General features: G+C 40.0%; 1 protein-coding gene and 1 non-coding gene across 4 annotated transcripts in view; both read left to right on the plus strand.

The window, feature by feature from the left end:
* IPO7 (importin 7) overlaps window positions 1-19,512 on the plus strand; it is a 49,396-nt gene that overhangs the window by 12,917 nt on the left and 16,967 nt on the right. For all 3 annotated transcript variants that reach the window (XM_063117264.1, XM_063117266.1, XM_063117265.1), the window contains exons 2-13: window positions 3,521-3,602; window positions 5,684-5,837; window positions 6,215-6,373; window positions 7,525-7,681; window positions 9,706-9,795; window positions 10,420-10,514; window positions 10,632-10,716; window positions 12,658-12,792; window positions 13,481-13,580; window positions 14,948-15,024; window positions 15,848-15,964; window positions 17,902-17,991. In XM_063117264.1, coding sequence (XP_062973334.1) covers window positions 3,521-3,602; window positions 5,684-5,837; window positions 6,215-6,373; window positions 7,525-7,681; window positions 9,706-9,795; window positions 10,420-10,514; window positions 10,632-10,716; window positions 12,658-12,792; window positions 13,481-13,580; window positions 14,948-15,024; window positions 15,848-15,964; window positions 17,902-17,991 — 1,341 coding nt within the window. The remainder of the gene's footprint in view (window positions 1-3,520; window positions 3,603-5,683; window positions 5,838-6,214; window positions 6,374-7,524; window positions 7,682-9,705; window positions 9,796-10,419; window positions 10,515-10,631; window positions 10,717-12,657; window positions 12,793-13,480; window positions 13,581-14,947; window positions 15,025-15,847; window positions 15,965-17,901; window positions 17,992-19,512) is intronic.
* Window positions 19,288-19,467, plus strand: LOC134393822 (small nucleolar RNA SNORA23). Its single transcript, XR_010025107.1, has one exon. It is a non-coding gene; the product is annotated as a small nucleolar RNA SNORA23 (small nucleolar RNA).

Consider the following 19,512-nt stretch of genomic DNA (forward strand, 5'->3'; position numbering starts at 1 on the left):
TCCCTCCACCCCACCCTTGTATCTTGCCAGGTTTGCATACTATTGGGTGAGTTTATAGCAAAAACGAAGAAAACCTGACAGATTAATACATCCCCAACAAAAAAGAAACGGTTCCCTTAAGACTAATAATCTTTTTTATTTGCCAAGCTTGCATCAGTGGAATGATGGCATCCCATCTTTTTAGGCAGCATATCTGAATCAAGATTAGTTTGTTCTATCACGCAGTTCTGTTGAATAGATCTCTTTTTATGTCATGCCTGTTTATCTCTAGGCCACTTCTTTATTGATAGTGAAATAGAAGTGAGTCACAAGTGAGTAGTATATTATGTTGCAACAACTTGCATTTGTAATAGGCTCATAAAATGACTCAGCTTTATCTGGAGGTAAAGGAAAAATATTTTACAATGAGTTATCCTGCTTTCTCCATTCACATAATGGGGGTGAGTGATGATTTTAAAAACAGTGATGGAACCATCATTGCTCTTTAGAAAAAAACATTTTTGACTTACAGTAGATTCTGCTCAGCTATCCATGCCTGTACTAAGAAGGGGGGTGAAATACAGATAGCCATGTTGGTCCATTAGATAAAAAGTTCAGGCAGCAGCCTAATATCTTTTATTAGGTCCAACTAAAAGTCACAGACAAACAGAATGCACCTGCTGTGGGAAGACAAGATGCTGCTGGATCTGATGAAATATTGAAGTTGCTAGTTTGCCCAACATCTTAAGATAGAATATAAAAGATTTTGTGGGTTAGACTGGGATGGGCAACTTGGGGCCCTTCAGATGTTTTGATCTATATTTCCCAACCAACATAGCCAATGTTGAGGGATCATGGGAGTTATAGGCCAAAACATCTGGAGGACCACAAGTTGCCTACCCTGGGTTAGACAGTACCTGCTTTAAAAAAAAAGTTGCAGCAAGGTATGAAGGAACAATAACTACTCTCTCTTTTTTTGGAAAATAAAAATAAAACCCAACGGTTATTTGGAATTGTCTTTAGCACTAATTGGAACACATGGGTTTCTTTCAAGACAGAGAGTGTAAGCACAGACAACTAGTAATCCTTCCGTTAGCAAAGCTGGAGGTAAATTTTAGGTGGTGAACCAGGTATAAAGTCAGTAGTAGCCAAATAGGGTAAAGTTACAAAGTAGTTGAAACTCATTTCCCTCCCATAGACAAAATTCCTTCCGTTAGTAGAAAGTCATCTTCCAGTTCTAGAATTTCTCCCTTCAATAGCTAATTTTTGTATTTTCCAAATGAATAGCTGAAAAGATACAAATTAATGACTAGAGAGCCCCAGCCCTTCGTCTTGGAATCGAAACTACAATCGTTCCCCAAATATTACCGATATATCAACAATCTTGCAACAAAGTTGACAGATGTACTTGACACACTACCAGGAAATACCATTGTTCATTCCACTATCTACTGTATATGTAACCTTAGTTGCAAGAGAGCAGATATACCAGTAATATTTAATATATATATGATTTGATTTGATTTGATATTGGTATAACTTGATAGGTGCAGTCTTAGTTTTTTTCTCTTTTGTAAAGAACAGGGATTGGATCGATATTAGCCATTCGTCAGTGGAATGGAAACTGCTGGCGGAATAGATTTCCCCTCCTGCCACTGCCAAATCTGCTCAAGAGGGTTGGGGCCCTTTGGGGTGTGCGGAGGGCTTCAGTGAGGAAGCGAGTAAGGTGATGTTCTGTTGAACAAGTGGAAGTCTGCTTATGTGATGTTTGATATAATCTTAGGTGTGTTGCTTTTCTAAGAGCTCTTTTTAGCTTGGCTAGTTAGTGCCATCATTAGCATGCTTGTCCTAAACTAAAAACAAATTCACTCTTGTATAAGAAAATAACATGTTGATGGAATGTTTTTCTGGTTAGCTATTTGTCATGAACATCAGGAATTTTCTCTTGCACACATTCTGAGCCATTAAATTCAAGATGGATTAATTCTTCATCTTTTGGAATCCTGCATAGTTGTCTGTATGTATGAAGAGAGAGGCTTAGTGAGTTCAGGCAGGAGAACAATTCAGTCAGTCAGACCGTGTCACTGTTTCCCCCCAAATGGGAGAGGGGCAGCCTGGTTGGGAAGATGATCTATGATTTAGCTTCAGCTTTCAGAGAGGGAACAGGGAATGGTAAATACCTCACAGGCTGATCATGTTCCTATACTTACATTTATTGGTAGATACTTCTACTTGATGTTGATCTATCGATATTACTTCTCTCTACTCCCATTCACACAATGGCTATTGTGGATTAGGATTCCTAGAAACATGCATTGAAAGAGTGAGGAAAACTTTGCATTCTGGTTATTACAGTAGTGGAGTGAAGGAATAACTAACCTGAGTTTCATGAACTTGAATAGGTACCCTTGGAGAGAATCCAACCCTAGACCAAGAGAAAGTGGGGGGGGGCTTGTCCATTTGTTGTCGTCTTTGAGTTGGCCTAATAAAGGTATTACACTCGGTGGATTTGGGAATTTTTCTTATGGCCAACATGGCTGCCTTGAGCCATAGCTAGACGGGGCTTTATCCCGGGGCGATCCCCAGGATCATTCCTGTGCATTCACACGATGCACAGGGGATCCCGTGATCAGGGAAGGATGATCCCCCCCCTTGTCCCGGGATGTCACCTTGCCCTTTAGGCCCGGTTTTTCCACGGTCACGGGCCTGAGACCGCGGAACATGTGGCCGGGTGCCACAGTTTGTCCCGACTCCTTGCGATTCCTTGCAAGGAGCCGGGACCCACACACAGGGTGCAGTGCTCCTCAGGAGCACTGCGCCCATCGGGGGCGGGGTGGGGGGAGCAGGGGATCACTTACCTTTTGCACACAAGTGTTTGTGCGCTGCTGTCCCTTTAAGAAAAAAAGAAAGAAATTGGCGGTCGTCTGGGCCGTGTGTGTACTGATGGGGAGATCTCGCAATAAAAATATTGCAGGATCTTCACCCCTCCATCTCGCTAGACTGCTAGGTCTAGCTAAGGCCTTGGTTTTTTATTTTTATTTTTCTCCCCACTAGCTCTAGGCAGAGCAAAAGCAAGATTCTTGCTGATGGCAATGTGGCTGAGTGAGATATTCTTAGTACTAATGTTGCAAGAGTAAACTGTATTTTCTGTGTTAGGCATCTCAGCTATCAAATGAAAAAAGTTGTGAGGTGGGGAGGGAGGAGCCTAAGGAATGAGGAAAAAGGAAAAAGAAGATGAAGAGAAACCAAAGGTGCATGAGCTGCCAAGAAGCACTGAATGCTTGGGAATTTGAAGCTTTTCCTTAGAATAGGGCTTCTTCTAATTTAGGGCTCAATGAAAAAGGGCTCAATCCTATGCATGTTTAGACAGGAAAAAAGCATGGCTGCCTGGGAGTTGCAGGACTTTTGTCTGTCTAAGTATGCATAGGATTGCACCCTTAGTTTAGTTGCAACACACCACCCTAAAGTTAAAAAGCTTTATTTGTAATGATTTCTAAATATTATTTTGACTTCTGACAACTTTATGTACTTTGCTTTACAGGCTCACAAGTCAGTGAACTTTGTTTCAACTCTTCTTCAAATCACTATGTCAGAGCAACTGGATTTACCAGTGAGACAGGCAGGCAAGTGTTGATTTTATGTCTTTTTATAGTATATCTATATAGCACCATTAAAATGTGATTGGATGGGCAAAAGAATGTAATGCAAACCAAATCTCCCTCCCCTCCCAAATCTCAGAAATATGGGGGTGGGAAGAGAATCCTCTTCTAAAAAGGGCTTTTCAAGAATGGTAAAACTAACATGAATTATCTTTGTACACAGAGCTCTCTTTCAGTATGTGTCTGATTACATGACATCTGTGTATTCATATAAGAGTTCATCTCTTCCTTCTCTGCAGTTCCATTTCTTGAAAAACCACGTAATGGCAGTGGAAGTAACCCATTTACTAGAAATGAGACTGTTGGAATATTATCAAACTCTTCAACCTATAATGTCTGAGAAACATACATTACTAATCTGACTGGTGGAATACCAGTAAGCATGTACATAATTTTCTATCCGGTCATGTATGTGGGCATGTACTGTGCACAAAGATTTACACCTTGCCAGCTGAGGTGTACAAGGGAAATGCTATGCTGTGGTTCCCTTGTGATATCAGCTGAGCTAAAGTAATTTCCACAAAGTTCTAAAGGCTTAGTTGGCATAGCCTGCAATCAACATTGTGTATAATATTGGAACAGCTAAGTCTAGAAACGTATTGCAATCAATTTCTTCGTACTAAAATCTTTCATTTTAACTCACGATAATAAATTAAAAACCTTAAAATAGATAAAATCTGTGCTTCTTCTCTTAAGATGCTGACATCTCAATCCCTTTCAGCTGAGCCCGGTCCCCAAAAGTCAGCACAAATAAAAAAAGCTCTTAGTGGTTTTGAAAGTTACATAAGATTGGGAAGGGAATTAATAGCCTCTTATTAAGGGGCTCCTTTTTGTCCAAACATGACAGCATGATATTTTAGCATAAAGTAATCTGTTCTGTGTCAGTCTTAAGGATTGTGATCAGATACTGGGCCAGTTCGCATGAGCAAACTAACCACTGTGGCTTAAGCCATAGTGGCTTATTTTATTGTCCGGCACATGGCAGACATCATTTCCTTAAATTACCCACCTAAGCATTTTCCTAATTACTCACCCCATCAACAGGCCATGGGTTATTTGAGGGTTGTTTACCCTTTGGACAACATGACAAGCTGCACCTGGGTAGATAATTAGGGGAATGGCACCTGGCAACATCGAGGATTAAAACAAGCCATTATGGCTTATGTTGATTGTGTGAACTGGTCCATTCTGTCTCACAATTATATCCCACCCTTTCCCCAAAGAACTCATAGTGATGTGCATGGGGTTTGTCCCACTTTAGACTTGCAATAGCCCTGTAAGGTGAGTTAGGCTGGGGTCAGACAATCAGCAGGAGTAACAGCGCAGTGTGGATTGTCCTTCTTGCATGTGCCAGTTGCAAGACCAGAATTCCCATAATTACCTGTGCTGTGTTGCAGGTTTCCTTGTTGTCTGAACCCAGCACATAGTGTAGCTGTAGTGACTGTTTACTCACCCTACAACGCATGGCCATGCCATGTACTGGGTTTGGACAACACAACAACCTGTGACATGGCACCAGTAATTATGGTAATTCCAGTGGTGCGTCCGGCACTCATGGGAGCGGGGGAAACAACCAATGCTGTGTTTTCCCCACCGATCATCCAAACTCGGCCAATGGGTGGCACCCAGTGAGCTTCATGTCTGGCTACGACTTTGAACCTACATTACACTGGCTGTCTGACATCACAGAGGTGGTGACCGTTTCTGACATATGTTGGCTCCACTATTCTCAGTCTCCAAATGTTTCATGTTGGTTTTTTCCCAATATTTTCTGTGTTGCCAAATCGTTAACAGTCTACAAAACAATTTTTAAAATGCAAGCTTTCAAAAAAGGAAATACAGAATATTGTTTATTGAGTATATCTGGTGTGCTTTTGTAGAGTGGATGAACTTTTATGGAGCAAATTAAGATGCTTCATAGGCATGCCCTTGCTTGAATGCAAGTCACATAACAAGCTATTTGTGAATCTGATCAATATTGGTACAAATACATAATCTTATATGTAGGTTTGGGGTATTATTAATATTAAGCTCTTCTTTGACAGGTGTTATCTACTTGAAGAATATGATAACCCAGTATTGGCCTGACCGGGAAACTACTCCAGGGGACATCCCACCTTATTCAATACCAGAGGAAGATAGACACTGTATCCGTGAGAATATTGTAGAAGCTATTATTCATTCTCCTGAGCTGATCAGGTATACTCTGAGTCATGGTTGCAAAGTGCATTCTTTCCAAATTCTTCCTTATGTTACGTCTTCATTGTCATTAGAACATGTAACACTGATGATGATATGCTCTCCACTATATCTAGATAAGTGCTAAAACAGGTATGAGCATTACACACTTGTAACTTTTTATGAGACAGAGAGGAAGATGGGTAGATCTTTCATACTGAAGAAATATGTATACTTAACTAATTCCTTTGTGACCACAAGACTTCAAATTCTATTCAGCTTTATTTAACCTGTCTATTTTAATTAGGTAATTAGCTATTAAAAAACCTAAAAAACCTGCTAAAGTTCTTAAAATAGTAAAATTATTTGTATAACCACCTGTGTCTTGTGTATTCCAGAGTACAGCTTACTACATGCATTCATCACATTATCAAACATGATTATCCCAATCGTTGGACTGCAGTTGTAGAGAAAATTGGATTTTATCTTCAGTCTGATAATAGTGCCTGTTGGCTTGGAATCCTTCTCTGTCTTTATCAACTTGTGAAGAACTATGAGTAAGTTCCTGTCTGTATTGAAGTAATCTCATCACAGAGCCACAGCAAGGTTGTGTGATGCTTGCTTTACTTGTAGCTTACACTACTGTTTTCTAGACAGTAGAGTTGCGTGAGTCCATGCTGAGTGAGCTGTGATGGCTCCTTCCTTATGAAATGCCCTTCTATCAGAGGTACAGCTAGCTCCCTCCCTGACTACTTTTAAATAGAGTATAAAGACTTGGATGTTTCAGTCTGCATTTAATTGATGCTAGCTTGTATTTCATATATTGTATTGTTTTAAAGTGTCACGATTATCTTTATTTGTATTTGTATTAGAATGGTATTAGAATGTTGATAATTTAGTTAATTGTATTTATAAATATTTTAGTGTTTCATATTTCTTTATTGTAAGCTGCCTTGAGAAGCCTTTTCTATTTAAAGTCAGTATAAAAACATTATAAATAGATAAATTGAATAGCTATTTGTAAGAGGATAAAGTTGGTATTATTTCAGTCAGGCTGCCTGTACTAGCCTCCTTCTACAATATTTGGAATTCAGAACATTTGTTGAAGTACAGTTGCTCACTATTTCATGCTTTCATGAAATTGCTTGCTGCTTCCATTATGAAGGTGTTGGTGGGGTGGCTCCTGAAGTTAAAGTTTTGAGCTGCTTGCTGCCGCTTCCCACTTCCTATGGATTCATTTCCTGCCCTTGATGTTTTGTTTATAACCTTAACTAATAGATCTGGAAGCCAAAAGGAGAGCCTCCTATTTTGGGGGAGGAGGGAATGAGTGCTTCTTTCATGAACTTTAGTTCACACTGTACACTGCCCATTCTGTTCTCTTTTCTCTTGCTGCCTTCATCCATAGCCGGTCTACAGTATACAATGGGATGATTTTCTTTGATTTTGCTGAAGGTGGATATGTTCATAGTAACTTTTGCTATTGAGCGATAAAAGTCATCTAGTTCCTGGTCCAATATAAATTTGACTATGAAAAACTCTTAATTGTGTCTCTCCAGAGACAGCAACATAACAAGGTGGTGGCTGGTTTAGTACCTTTTGCTGCAGTACTTCCTTTGAAGCTGCAGTGAGCTTATGGTTAGGGCTCTTGGTTTTAAAACAGTGTTGTTTCTAAATTCTTTCTAAAATCAGTTCCTATTCTCCTTTAAAGATATAAGAAGCCGGAGGAGCGGACTCCTTTGATAGCAGCAATGCAACATTTCTTGCCTGTTCTGAAGGATCGTTTTATCCAGCTTCATTCTGATTCATCTGATCAGTCTGTCCTTATCCAGAAACAGATCTTCAAAATCTTCTATGCGCTTGTTCAGGTGGGAGCAATTTATCTGTAGAGCAATAATGCTTTAAATCACGTAGGTAGTTCTGAAACGACTTTCCATCAGTGTTTAACCAGGGGAGTGGATAATTTATTTGGAATATTGGGGTCCAGAATGGATTTTGTGGAAATCTTCATTATGAGTATATATCTGTGTACCATGTATTATTTGTTCATTTATTTTATTAAAATATTTGCATCCTGCCCTATATCACTAGGATCTCAGGGTGGCATACAGATAAAATTATACAAACAATATAAAATAATAAATATGCACAGCTAAAAACAAATTAAACCATTAATCAACCTAAAACCAGTATATAATTTAAAAGCAAGAGAAACAATTAAAACTAAGTATAGCTGTAGTGAATTCAAAGGCTTTGTTAAACAGCCATGTTTTAACTTGGCACCGAAATGAGGTCAGCGCTGGTGCCATTTGGGCCTCCAAGGGGAGGACATTCTATAGCTGGGGTGCCACAACAGAGAAAGTCCACTTCCATGTCCCACCATAGCGTATGTCTCGTGTTAGTGGGAGGGCTCCTACAACAGATCTTTAGTCTTGGGCAGGCATATATAGGGAGAGGCGCTCCCTCAAGTATCGAGGCCCCAAGCTGTTTAGGGCTTTAAATGTCATTACCATCCTTGAATTCCGACCGGAAGCATATAGGCAGTCAGTGCAATTCCTTTAAGACCAGGATTATATAATCTTTGTGGGGTGTACCGGACAGCAGTCTAGCTGTTGCATTTTGAACTAGCTGTAACTTCTGATTCGTCTTCAAGGGCAGCCCCACATAGAGTGCATTGCAGTAGTCTAATCGGGAAGTTACCAGTGCATGTGCTACTGTGGCTAGATTGTCACTGTCCAGGAAAGGCTGTAGCTGGCAGATCAGCTGAAGCTGGCTCCAAGTATTCTGCCGCAGAGTTTACTTGGGTCTCCAATGACAAGGATGAATCTAGGAGTACTCTCAAGCTATGCACCTGCTCCTTCAGAGGGAGTGCAACCCCATCCAGGACAGGTCACTTACCTAATTCCCAGACTCAATCCACAAAGCTTCTGTCTTATGACGATTCAGCATCAGTTTATTGGCCCTGATGCAGCCCATTACAGCTTCCAGGCACTGGTCCAGCATCTTCACTGCCCCAGCTGACTCTGACAACAAGGAGAAAATAGAGCTATCGTCAGCATACTGCCGAACACTTCCCAATCCAAGTACAGCTAATGTGGAACCTTGTGTCCTATAAGAAAAAGATTCTTTAATATGAAACATTATGTTTCTTTTCTGCTGTTGTTTAAAGCTACTATCTAGGATGACCCAGATATGAACCAAAATAATCGCTAAAGGATTTGGCCTGTGTCCTACTGAATCAGTCCAAAGACATGGACAACCTACTTCATTTGTCTAGCAGGAATAATGTAGTTGCCCATTGATATAGTTGCCTAGCAGGAAAAAAGACTTGTATAGTGCAAATATCAAATTATATAAACAAGTAGGCACTAGACCTATAGTCTCACATGGAACAAATACTTTTTGATCAATACCAAGAGGAAGCTATAGGAAAACACAGACTTTGCTTTTAGTTTTAGAAGGTGGGGGAGCAATTTAAGTGAATCAAAGTATTGATGAAAGAACCTTTTTGAGGAGGAGAGATGCAACCCAAAGAAATGAGATTATATGCACAGGAGAATTACATGTGTAGCTAGAGCATCTGTTTGCTGGGTTTTTTCCTCTCATCTCAGTTGTAATATGTATAGCTATATACCACTGAGTAGTTTTAAAAGGTGCTTGTATCTTCTGCGGTAGCAAAAGATGCCAAGGTTTGATTCTTTCCTACAGATGCATGTCCCTTCTTTCTATGAGTTGCAGCTGTAGAGTGTTCTAATAATGTGTTCTAGTACCAATGCCTAAGAAAGAGTTTTCAGAGGATATTCAAATGTATATGTAAGGTGCTTTGGTTTTAAATCTTGGTTTATTTTCTAATTATTGCTTGCTTTTGTTGTTTTTGTTGTTTTTTTGATAGTACACATTACCCCTGGAGTTGATAAATCAGCAAAACCTAGCAGAATGGATAGGCATTCTGAAGGCAGTGGTGGATCGAGATGTGCCAGCTGTAAGTTCTTGTTCAATACAGGCTAGCCTTGTATATAAAATTGTCTGCCTGTTTATGAATGTGCAGAAGTCATAGGTGTACCTGGGGCTTTCTTGATGTCTACCGTTGGAGAGGCCTGTGCAGGTGAAGTGTCTGGGACTGAGCTGGTGGTGTTCGGTCCAGCTACCTGCTCAGTCCCAGATACTTTGTCTTTGTGAACGCTCCCTCCACCCCGCTCACGTCCCCTGCTATGATCAGAGTGAATAGCAGGGGGGTTGGCTTTAAGCAACCCCCCCCCCCCCCAAGGTATCCTGGAAGGCAATGGGCTAGATTACTTCCTCAATGTCTTGCCTTGCCAGGTGTCAGTATTGCAATGCTGGAACTGGAAGCAGTGCTCTGGATATGTGTGATTCCTTTGTATCATGTGAAGAGCTCCTAACTGAAAATATACAGATCTAGAATTGTTTGGGGGCCCTTCCTTTCCCCCGTTATTCTCTTACCATGATATATCCTCTTTTTTCTGTATCATTGCACAGTATTAGTGAAGATCCTTATTCCTCTGAACATAGTAGTTTTTGAGATAAAGCACAAGTCCCCAAATATTAAATAAGACACTTATACTTTAAATACTATTGGTTGTTAAAGGAAACTCTTCAAGTTGATGAAGACGATAGACCCGAGTTACCATGGTGGAAATGTAAGAAGTGGGCATTGCATATCTTGGCTAGACTTTTTGAAAGGTAACGACTTTTCTCAAGATTCATTTTTATTTATTTTATTTATTTTAAATGTAACTCTTGTTATGATATGCATAATATATTGCAGCATTATCTTGGATTTCTCACTAATAATAATAGGTATGGAAGCCCTGGTAATGTTTCCAAAGAGTACAACGAGTTCGCTGAAGTTTTCTTAAAGGCATTTGCTGTCGGTGTGCAGGAGGTAGGAAATACTTTTTCATATTACACACTTGGTTGGGAATTAATGGCTTGCTGTCCTTTTTACTTTCTCCAAAATTTAAAGATTCAGTGGTTTAAAAATCCATTTGAAATTAAAGTTCTAGTCTGTCTCTGTCAAATTGAAACCACTACTGCTATGAACATTACTTGATCCTTTACACTTGGTATTTAGCAAAGTTTATTTGGCGGTTACGAAGGAGGTCTTTTACTGATGATGAAGATATTCAACCAATTCTGAAAGGCCCCAGGTCAAATGCTTAGCATTCCAAGCAAGCCTGCTTGACACCACCCTCTTCTCTTCTGCCCAGTTCATTTCCCTTTGTCTGCTCTAAATCACTTTTAATATAGGTAGCTGCCTTATGTCATATCATAACATTGGTCCATCTAGCTCAGTATTGTTTACAGCTTGGGTGGGGGAACCTAAGAACATAAGAAATGCCAGGCTGGATCAGACCAAGGGTCCATCTAGTCCAGCACTCTGTTCACACAGTGGCCAACCAGCTGTCGGCCAAGGACCAACAAAGTATAGGACATGGTGCAACAGCACCCTCCCACCCATGTTCCCCAGCAACTGGTGCACACATGCTTACTGCCTCAAATACTGGAGATAGCACACAACCATCAGGGCTAGTAGCCTTTACCTCTAGGAATTTATCCAACCCCCTTTTAAAGCCATCCAAACTGGTGGCCATCTCTACATCTTGTGGTAGTGAGTTCCATAATTTAACTATGCACTGTGTGAAGAAGTACTTCGTTTTATTTATCCTGGATCTCCCACCAATCAGTTTCATGGGATGACCCCGGGTTCTAGTATTTTGAGAGAGGGAGAAAAATGTCTCATCCACATTTTCCATACCATGCATAATTTTGTACACCTCTATCATGTCTCCCCTTAGCCTCCTTTTTTCCAAGCTAAACAATCTCAGTTGTTGTAACTTCCCTCACAGGGGAGATGCTCCATCCCCTTAATCATTTTAGTTGCCCCTTTCTGCACTTTTTCTAGCTCTATGATATCCTTTTTTAGGTGTGGTGACCGTATTCTAAGTGTGGTCGCACCATAGATTTGTATAATGGCAGTATGATACTTGCCGTTTTATTCTCAATTCATTTTCTTATAATGCCTAACATGGAGTTTACCTCCTTCAGCCTGAAGACCAAATTAAATTTAGGAGAAGCTCTTGGGGAAGGGGCACATTCCAGTGGTGAGTGAGGCTGATGGCAAAAGCAGGGCCAAAAATAGATATAAAAAAGACCAGCATATTGTAGCTTAAGGCTCATACTGCCAGTCAATAGGCCTTAGGAAAGGCATTTCAGCCTTTTGGAATGGGGAAAAGACTTTGTAAAAGCCAGAAAGCCACCAAATGATAGGTGATTTGAAGAAAGGGAAAGGGGGTATGGCCATTCGGGGACCCCCAAGAGGGCCAGAGATTCACCAGCCTGGTCTATACCGACAGGCAGCAGCTCTCTAGGGTTCTGAACAGACGTCTTTCCAAGCCTAATTTGGCAATGCCAGGGATTGAACCTTTTAATGCAAAGCATGTGCCCTACCGCATAGCTACAGTCCTTCCCCAAATGGGAACATAATTTGTGCGACTATAGTCTAGGATGCTTCCAGACAGGGTGCTTCAGCGAACCTAGTACTTGCAAAACTTGAAGGAGGTGCGCTGATCACTGTAGTTTAAATAGACTAAAAGGATCGGTGCAAGTGGCATGCTCTGGAAGGTGAATGTAGCATCTCGCACACTCCTTTATTGTTTTCTTCCCATGCTAGTAGGATGAGTTCCCCATTTATTGGTTAGTACTGCAATTCTGAACTGGCTGTGTGGAAAACTACCACATGAACACAGTTGAGGATTAGCTTTTGGCAATTATTGTCAAAATATTATTATCTTTAGAAACAACTAATCAGAGTTTATTTTCTTAGGTTTTGCTGAAGGTATTATATCAGTACAAGGAAAAACAGTACATGGCCCCAAGAGTTCTGCAGCAGACATTGAACTACATCAATCAGGGGGTGTCGCATGCAGTCACTTGGAAGAATCTGAAACCCCATATCCAAGTAAGTTTTCTTCTCAGTAAATGTTGCCTACACCGCTAAATAAGAGCTTGGTGTTTTCAAGAGGCTTTTTGGAGTTCTGCTGTTGCATATTCTGTGTGGGAACTTCAACTGTTAATTGTGTTTAATTTGATGATAATTGAGAAAACCACTCAGAAAACAATCACAGTTGCTTGCTGTGACGATTATCAAGAAGAAGCAGTTAGGGAAAACCCAGTGCCCCAGAGAAAATAATTAAGGTGTTTTTCATTACAAGTATACATGTGAATTTTGCAAATCCCCCCATTTTTTAATTTAATATGGCAGTAAAAAGTTCATTAGATTATTTTTGTTTCAGTATAAATATTTCTTAAAGAATTCAACATGTTTCAGTATGGCTTTCTCTATGATTTCATATTGTGGTGTCATGAATTATGCGGAAGTCAAATTTGCATATAGTAAAATAAGGCTTATCCAGAAAGTAATACAATTGGGCCTTTATATAATGTTCTGGGCCTCTGTGTCTTGTTTTCCATGAAGTTACTGTACCAAAGAGATACATAACAAAATGCACACTTCAGTTTTAGTCTGCATTATATTGTTACTAACTTGTTTTGGTTTTATGTTGCAAGCTGCCCTAAGAACTTTTGTTATGGGGCAGCTTATAAATGCTGTAAATAAATAAAATAATAGTAATGCTTATTATTTGCAGGGGATTATCCAAGATGTTATCTTCCCATTGATGTGCTACACAGATGCTGATGAAGAGCTATGGCAGGAAGATCCATATGAATATATACGTATGAAGTTTGGTAAGCAGTTCAAAATTAATATATGTGCAGAAAGCTTTCTCAGCTAGACTGTAACCAGAAAATATTGGATATATTAGAGACCGGTTGAACCTATTCCCTCTTATACATGTTGTGATACAAGCAGAGGATTGCACATTAGCATTTGCTGTGCATGTCAAGCAGAACATAATTGGACTGGTCCATCCCATGTGCTTTCCCCTCCCACTGCTCCAATCGGAGCCTTACCTTTTGTTAAGTGCAGTGTGGGGAAAGCAAGGAAGGGAAAGTGCGCTTTCTGGAGATTCCGGAAAGCATGCATTGTCATAGTTGTCATCATTCCGTCCCCTCCCCCCTCCCCCCCCCCCCCCCGCTCAAGCCAGTGGAATCTTAAAGGCCCTCTTAATGCAAGGGCACCCTTACATTAATAGGGCCTTTAAGGCCCCCATTGGCACAGGGGGGATGCACGATTCCCCTCCCCCCCCCGGCTAATGGTGGGCTCCGGCCAAGCTCGCCCATCTCTACTCTCCTTTCAAATTCCTGAAATAATAATTGACTTTGTGGAGATCATAAGAAAAATGGGTGTGGCTTTCTCAGCATGACAGCACGAGAGTGGTTTTTGACTGCCTCAAAGATCTTTGAGATTTCAAAGACTGGAGCAGGCAGGCACCATCAGAGCCTGCTTCAGTTGGAACCCCTCCCCCCACAGGGCTAACATCTTCACCTTGTGGGGAAGAAGGAGCTGTTGGTTTGCCCCTCCATTGGGAGATAAGAGGACGGAGCAGGGCCTTCCCACCAGCCTAAGCAGTCTCCTTAATTTCTTTTTATTTTCTCCCTCTTCCCTCCCCATACACTTTTCCTTGTGTGTCATGTCTTTTTTTAGAATGTAAGCCTGAGGGTAGGGACTGTCTTCTTTATTGATACATTGTAAGCCGCTCCGAGAGCTGAGGTGCGGGATAAAAATACTCTAAATAAATAAATAATTTCAGTCAGCATTGAATACTGTATTATATAGTGGTGGAATTTGCATTGTTTAATGCATATGCATGAAGTAGTTGAGTAGATTTTAGAATACTTAGTTTGTGAATATATATATATATATATATATATATATATATATATATATTATTTTGTTCAACTCCCAATGATTAGTGTTAAATTCCTAAATGCATGATTATGTTATGCATTTTGCAGTCTAGAGATTTTTGTACTTCTGGAATCATAGAAAGCTATAGCTTGTGTGTTGTTAAAACTCTATGGAAGGTCAAAGTGGAAATTCCTGGTGGGTAGAGATTGAAGTGGCTCTGATGTCTGAATTTGCTTCTTGTTTTGCATTGGTCCCTTTATGTTTCAAAAGACAAAATATTTAGATTGTTATATGTTTCTAACAGATGTGTTTGAAGACTTCATTTCCCCCACGACTGCTGCACAAACATTGTTGTTTACAGCATGCGGTAAAAGGAAAGAGGTATGCTTTTTAAGGATTACCTTTAATTTAAAAACAATAATCCTTCCTGGTCTCCTGTGCTGACCCTCATGTATATCAATATATCATGTATTGTTATGTGGTGACTAGAATGAATGAACGGTTCCAATCCTAGCTTCAGGTTTTGGGAGGGTCCTGGACAGGCTCTTCTTGATACCTCCCATGGCACTGTGGGCTGCCTGGCAGCAGCCTCCCACCACTACTTCTGGTGTGCACTGAGCAGAGCTCCCAGTCTGCGTGCTTGTCCCATACTCGCTGGTGCCACCATCTAAATACGTGGAATATCCCGTACGTTGGAGGCAGGGTCAGCAGTGAACTCAATGCCAGCTGGGCAACCTCTCTGTCCCCGTGGCTTGGCCTTTCCCTTGGCCCCTGCTGCCATCCAGCTGAACCACATCAGCTGCGTTGATGCCCTATGGCTGCAGTGGTGGGCCCTGTTAAGGCCCCAGCATTTGTTCCGGTATGCCATGTGCATTTGCCAGGCATGTTAGGTTCAGATATGTATTTGAGACCTGTATAACATAATTTTAAAAATGAACATTTTCCCAAGGATTGTAAATTATTCTAGTTCCTATTTAGATGCAGTGGTCTACATTTTATCAGTTTCTTAACAAGCAGTTTTAATGGTTAGCTATACTGTAGTTGAGCAATGTTGGTATATTAAAACTTCGATAAAATTAAAAGTTAGCAATAACATTCTAGATATTTGGAAACTTTCTAATCACAACACTAGCTGAAATGTTTTATTTGAAGTATTTTAATAAATGGTCTGGATGTGTGTTTTTTTTTATTTATCTCAACCTAGGTTCTGCAAAAGACTATGGGCTTTTGTTATCATATCCTCACAGAGCCAAATGCTGATCCTCGTAAAAAAGATGGAGCTTTGCATATGTTTGGTTCTCTGGCTGAAATACTCCTGAAAGTATGTTTTCATTGAGTAGACATTACACTTTCCTGCCTCCTTCTCCTCCTCCTTATTTCTACCATTTAAAGAAAACATTAGAAAAATTGTTCCAACACACACCATAATAACTTGGGCAATTATAGCTAAATCTATTCCCATGGCAACATTTGTATTTACTAAAATACTGCATAAGCAGATATTCAGGTGTCATGTCACAGGTGCTAGGATGAATTAATCTATCATTTGCTATTCTTTGTGGGAGGGTTTGCTCCTTTGTCAAGTGTTATGGTTGTTTCCCCACCTTCCCAGGATGTTAGAGGTCCAAGGTTAAGGGATGTTCTCCGTTACCCACCTAGGTAAAACGTATCTTTTTACTTAATTATTTCATCTATACCACCCAATAACCAAAGCTCTCTGGGCAGTTCCCAAAAAATAAAACAAGGTAAAGCATAAAATATAAAATATGGAAGCTTAAAACCACAATATAAAAGTACAACCAGAATAAAACTTAGCAGCAACTTTGTTTGTTAGATCCATTTCAATCACCCAGTAGTTGGATGTTGGCCTACTTCCTCAGTACTAAGTGCTCTGATATGCACAGATAACTCAGGAAGGATTGGAGGATGGTTTTTCATTTTGCACTGAAGAAGCAATCAGAGACTTGCATTACTTTTCTTCTCCAAAGCCCACCCTGAAGAGAATCATGACACTACATCTCCCCCTTGTTGTGTGCCATGTGTAGAGGGGGTTTGGAGGAAGGGTTCTACCTTCACTTTGCACTAGGCATTTTTGAAATTGGGAAATAACTCAAAACCCCCGAACAAAACAAAAGAACACTTCTTTGCTCTTTTTTTTAAAACATTTTTATTTATTTTCTACAATACTTAAACATACACCATTACAATTAAAGAAAACAACATACTACATAAATGTTGAATAAATGTTGAATATCATAATATCATATCTACATAACATAATCAAACATAACATATAAGTGCACCTCCCACCTCGGGATCTCATTCCTGATTCCAAAATCTCATACTTTCTTCAGCTGGTGGTTTCCCACTTCCCTTAGAAAGCACAAATATTAGGAACTGTTTCCAAATTCCTTCAAAATCATTTGTTTTAGCTATACCTCTTCTCAATTTAATATTACAAGTCAGTTTATCATTAATAGCTATATCCCAAACTTCTTTATACTTCTTTGCTCTTTAGAGTTGACGAGGAGAGTCTGGCTGCTAAGCCAGGCCAAAATATGTCAAACCCCGATTTTTGATCCTTTGGCAAAGGTGGAGCAGAGGCAGTGTAGCACTTGATTAGGCAATCAACCCTGCTCCTGACATGCACATACATGAAGGATGAGCATCATATCTGCGAGTTGAGTGGGGGTTAATACTATAAAGACTGGGGCCAAGATTATTTCCGTAGACCAGTACTACTATGTTAAATGCAGTATATTATTTGTCTTAAATTTGCACGCTTTGTATAACTGGCCTCATGATTTCCTTTGATACACCTTATCTAGCTGTTGACCCAGATGTTGGGCACTTACTATTTGCCTTCTAAAATCTTAAGAATTGATAGTAAATTTCCATATTCACCTATTTCTGATACTGTAACAGCTTTCTATAAAGTTAAAGCTGGGGAATAATTTTTGCATAATTGCATTTAGACACTCTACAAAGTTTTGAATAGTTTAAACCTTTATGACTGATTTATCTATCATAGGTTCTTCTCTTTGTTTTGATCATTCTGTTTTTGGCAGTTACTTCTGTTAAATGTGGAAATTGCTGGCTTTGACCAGGGTCAATTTGTGGGCTTTAGTTTACCATATTTTCATTTAAAAATTACTTGTGCAGGATGGGGGAAGGAAAAGAATTCCTTTCTCACAGGCTAGTTGGCTTCCATATGTAAAACAAAAAGACTGATCTACTATTATCTTCATATTCCAACAGAAAAAGATATACAAAGATCAAATGGAGTGCATGTTGCAGAATCATGTGTTTCCTCTCTTCAGTAGCGAGCTTGGCTACATGAGAGCACGGGTAAGTTCAAAGCTGGGCCCAGCCTCCTCTGTTCTTTTCTCACTGCCTGTCTTCTCTGAAAATGTCAGGTGGAAGGGAGGACTAGCCTCACCTAGGCTCTTTATGAAAGAAGCGAAATGAAGAGGTGAAGTGAAGATGGCATCCAGCACATGGTTGTTTTTGATGGAGTATGGGATACCCCCAGGGCTCTGAGGGAATTAACATCCCGTGAAAGTTGATGATTTCTCAAGGTCCCAAATGTGTTTTTTTCCCAAGAGGAAAGGGTAAGACCTGCTTTGCATGCAATGGCAATTCCTGGGAAGTTTAACCCAGGAATTGCTGCTATCTAGTAGGAATGATCAAGTGCACTGCCTCCCAGGTGCTTGTCACTTCCATTTTCAATTAATTATCTAGGAATTTCCCATGCCTGAATTGTCATTGTGATATCTGAATCCAGACACTCCAGGTTATTTAGGTGTTAAACAACTCAGAGTTAACCTAGTAAGGCCTTAGCTAGACCTAAGGTTTATCCCAGGATGGTCCCGGGGTCATCCCTGTTCATGTAAATGACACATAGGATATCCCGGGAGCAGGCAGGGATGATCCCGGGATAAACCTTAGGCCTAACTAACCATGTGTTAATTCTAGGTTGTTTAACCTCTGAACAATCCAGAGCTTCCAGGGTCAGACATCATGGCAACAACCCAGCAACAGGTATTCCTGGGTTGTTAATTGAAAGAAGCAATGAGTACATGAGAGGCAGCACACTCACACACTGCTGCTTGGCCCTGACAACCAATGGTTTAAACAACCCATGGGTTGTCATTTCATGTGAACCGGGACTTTGTGTGACAGTAGTCTGGGTATACTTTATCTCAGTGTTCTGGAATTCAGCACTATAGCTTTTCTTGCTGATTTCCCTGTTAGAATTAAGTTCCATGATATTAACAACCTTCTCTGTAACATGGTATGTAAAATAGTATTCATAGTGTAAATATGAAGTGTCTTTAGATCTTAATGAAAAGAGGAAGAGGTTCTCTAAGAACAAGAGATGGGGACTTGAGATAAAGTACATATTAGGAAATTTTTGGGTATCTGTAAAAGCGTTTTAGCAATAAATGATGTAACTGCTTAGAGGTATTTTAAAATATGTTCAGTGATATATAAATTCATTAAATAAATACATAAATAAATGAAGAAGTGAGTTTTTTTCATGAAACTAGAACCACCACATGATACATTACTTTTTTTAAATGCCCATCATGCAGTTGATCATGTGACTCCTTCCCCTTTCAAACGAAGTGGATTAAAATGGCTGCAGTCCCATGTACATAGTTTCTAATCTGTGCCTAGTGGTATGGTCCGTAAGTGTTCTGCATTTAGACTGTGTTGCTCACCACAACTTGTGGCTTTAGAACATCTTGACATCATAGCCCTGATCTAGTGATGCCAAAAGACAAGATTATCACTGACCAACCTCCAAACTTTGAAACATGTCTGTAGATAGGGAAAAAGAAAAGAAAATTAGTGCAATTCAAGGAT

The sequence above is a fragment of the Elgaria multicarinata genome, chromosome 2 (genome assembly GCF_023053635.1).
Source record: "Elgaria multicarinata webbii isolate HBS135686 ecotype San Diego chromosome 2, rElgMul1.1.pri, whole genome shotgun sequence".
NCBI classification, from domain to species: domain Eukaryota; kingdom Metazoa; phylum Chordata; class Lepidosauria; order Squamata; family Anguidae; genus Elgaria; species Elgaria multicarinata.